Source organism: Chaetura pelagica, unplaced genomic scaffold (assembly GCF_000747805.2).
Source record: "Chaetura pelagica isolate M959 unplaced genomic scaffold, ChaPel_1.0 scaffold67, whole genome shotgun sequence".
In the NCBI taxonomy this organism is placed as follows: Eukaryota; Metazoa; Chordata; class Aves; order Apodiformes; family Apodidae; genus Chaetura; species Chaetura pelagica.
This window is the reverse complement of record NW_009954107.1, coordinates 3,473,007-3,474,460: the sequence shown is the minus strand read 5'-3', so window position 1 is coordinate 3,474,460 and position 1,454 is coordinate 3,473,007. Positions and strand designations below refer to the sequence as shown.

The 1,454-nt window shown below is 43.7% G+C and overlaps 1 protein-coding gene across 1 annotated transcript in view; it reads left to right on the top strand.

Annotated features, from left to right (window-relative positions):
* Window positions 1–332: 332 nt before the first annotated feature.
* Window positions 333–1,454, top strand: part of TUSC3 (tumor suppressor candidate 3) — a 123,139-nt gene continuing 122,017 nt past the window's right edge. The window contains exon 1 of the mRNA XM_010002486.1: window positions 333–349. Within this exon, the coding sequence (XP_010000788.1) occupies window positions 333–349 (17 nt within the window). The remainder of the gene's footprint in view (window positions 350–1,454) is intronic.

The window sequence follows — 1,454 nt, the reverse complement described above, 5'->3', positions numbered from 1 at the left end:
CTGGTGTGTCAGCCACTTAATTATCAGCCACTCAATTATCAAGACAATGATTGAAATTTGGACTATAATTTTTCAATACTATAAATTTCAGATGTTTTGCACACTTTGTCACTCAATATATTGCTGTCTTCCTCATAGGTCCTCCACTAACTATATATTTACAATTTTATCTCCGGAAATCAAAAGCCGGACTGTGTGGCAAGAGAAAGCTCATATTGTTGGGAACCATGAGGAAATGCAAGGTTCAGGGTTCTCAGGGGAGTAATTGTAGTGACTTTACTTCCAAATGCAGGCCACTTTCCATCCATCTATCTGAAGTAATTTATAGTTCCATGAATAGTGCTCAACTGTCCCATCTTCTACCAACAAACAGACTATTGTTTACTCTTAAATAAGAGGCCTATACCGTAAAAAATATTGAATGTCTTCAGAGTGATTAATCTGATTTCCCCCTCCTTTCCCTCCCCGCCATTTATTAAAAATAGCTGATTAATTTAGAAAAGTTTCACTCAAACAGGTGACACAAATCTACCCTATATCCCCAGAAGGGATGTCTTTGACATTCATGTCATGCCTGTTGGTGTTAAAGAAGACTTTGGACAATACTCTTAGATACATGGTTTACTTTTTAGGTTGCCCTATGTAGAGTCAGGAGTTGACAGTCCTCATGGGTCCCTTCCAAGTCAGGACATTCTGTGGTTCATATAAAACATTTACTTCAGTCTTCATCCTGGAGTGATGTATTAAAATGCATGAGCATATTCAAATGCCAGATTTTACGAAGTAACATAGCTGTTGAGAGAGGAATGGGTCCTGGTGACACTCTTTTATGAAGTACAGGTGACCACTGGCATAGCTTCTAAGTTTTATTTTGCTACTACTTGCCAACAATGGTGTCACGATCCGTGACCTATTATATCTCCTTATTGGAGTGTATTAACTTATCAGGATTTGCTGAGAGATCCACACGTGGATATCGCCTCACACAGAGGATACAGGAACTTATGTCCCGACTTTTTTGAGTGAATAACTCGCTCAGTGCTTACTAAATTTCTAACAACAGCAAGGTTTATTGTGGGGAAAACAAAGCAATTTGGGGCAGGAGGTTCAAAAGGAGTGGTTATAACACATTAAACATATATGGGTACACCTTAGTTACACATCTTATTCAAGTGCTGGAAGGAGAGGGGAGGGGTATGCCCGAATGGCTGGATTATATTTTCCCCTATAAGCTGGGGTAGCCGGAATTGTCTCACCACGGCAGTGCAGGTTCGATGAGCTGGGTAGCAAAGAAGCTGCGGGCACTCCAAGCGCAGGCCGCCCCCCCCCACCACAAAGCGGCGGCAGTCGGTGCGCGGCTCCGGGACCGTAGGTGTGCAGAGCGGCTCCGGGACCTGGCGACCGGGGCTTTGGCAGCTGCAGCTGCGGCGAATGGCTCCGGGACTCCGGGACTG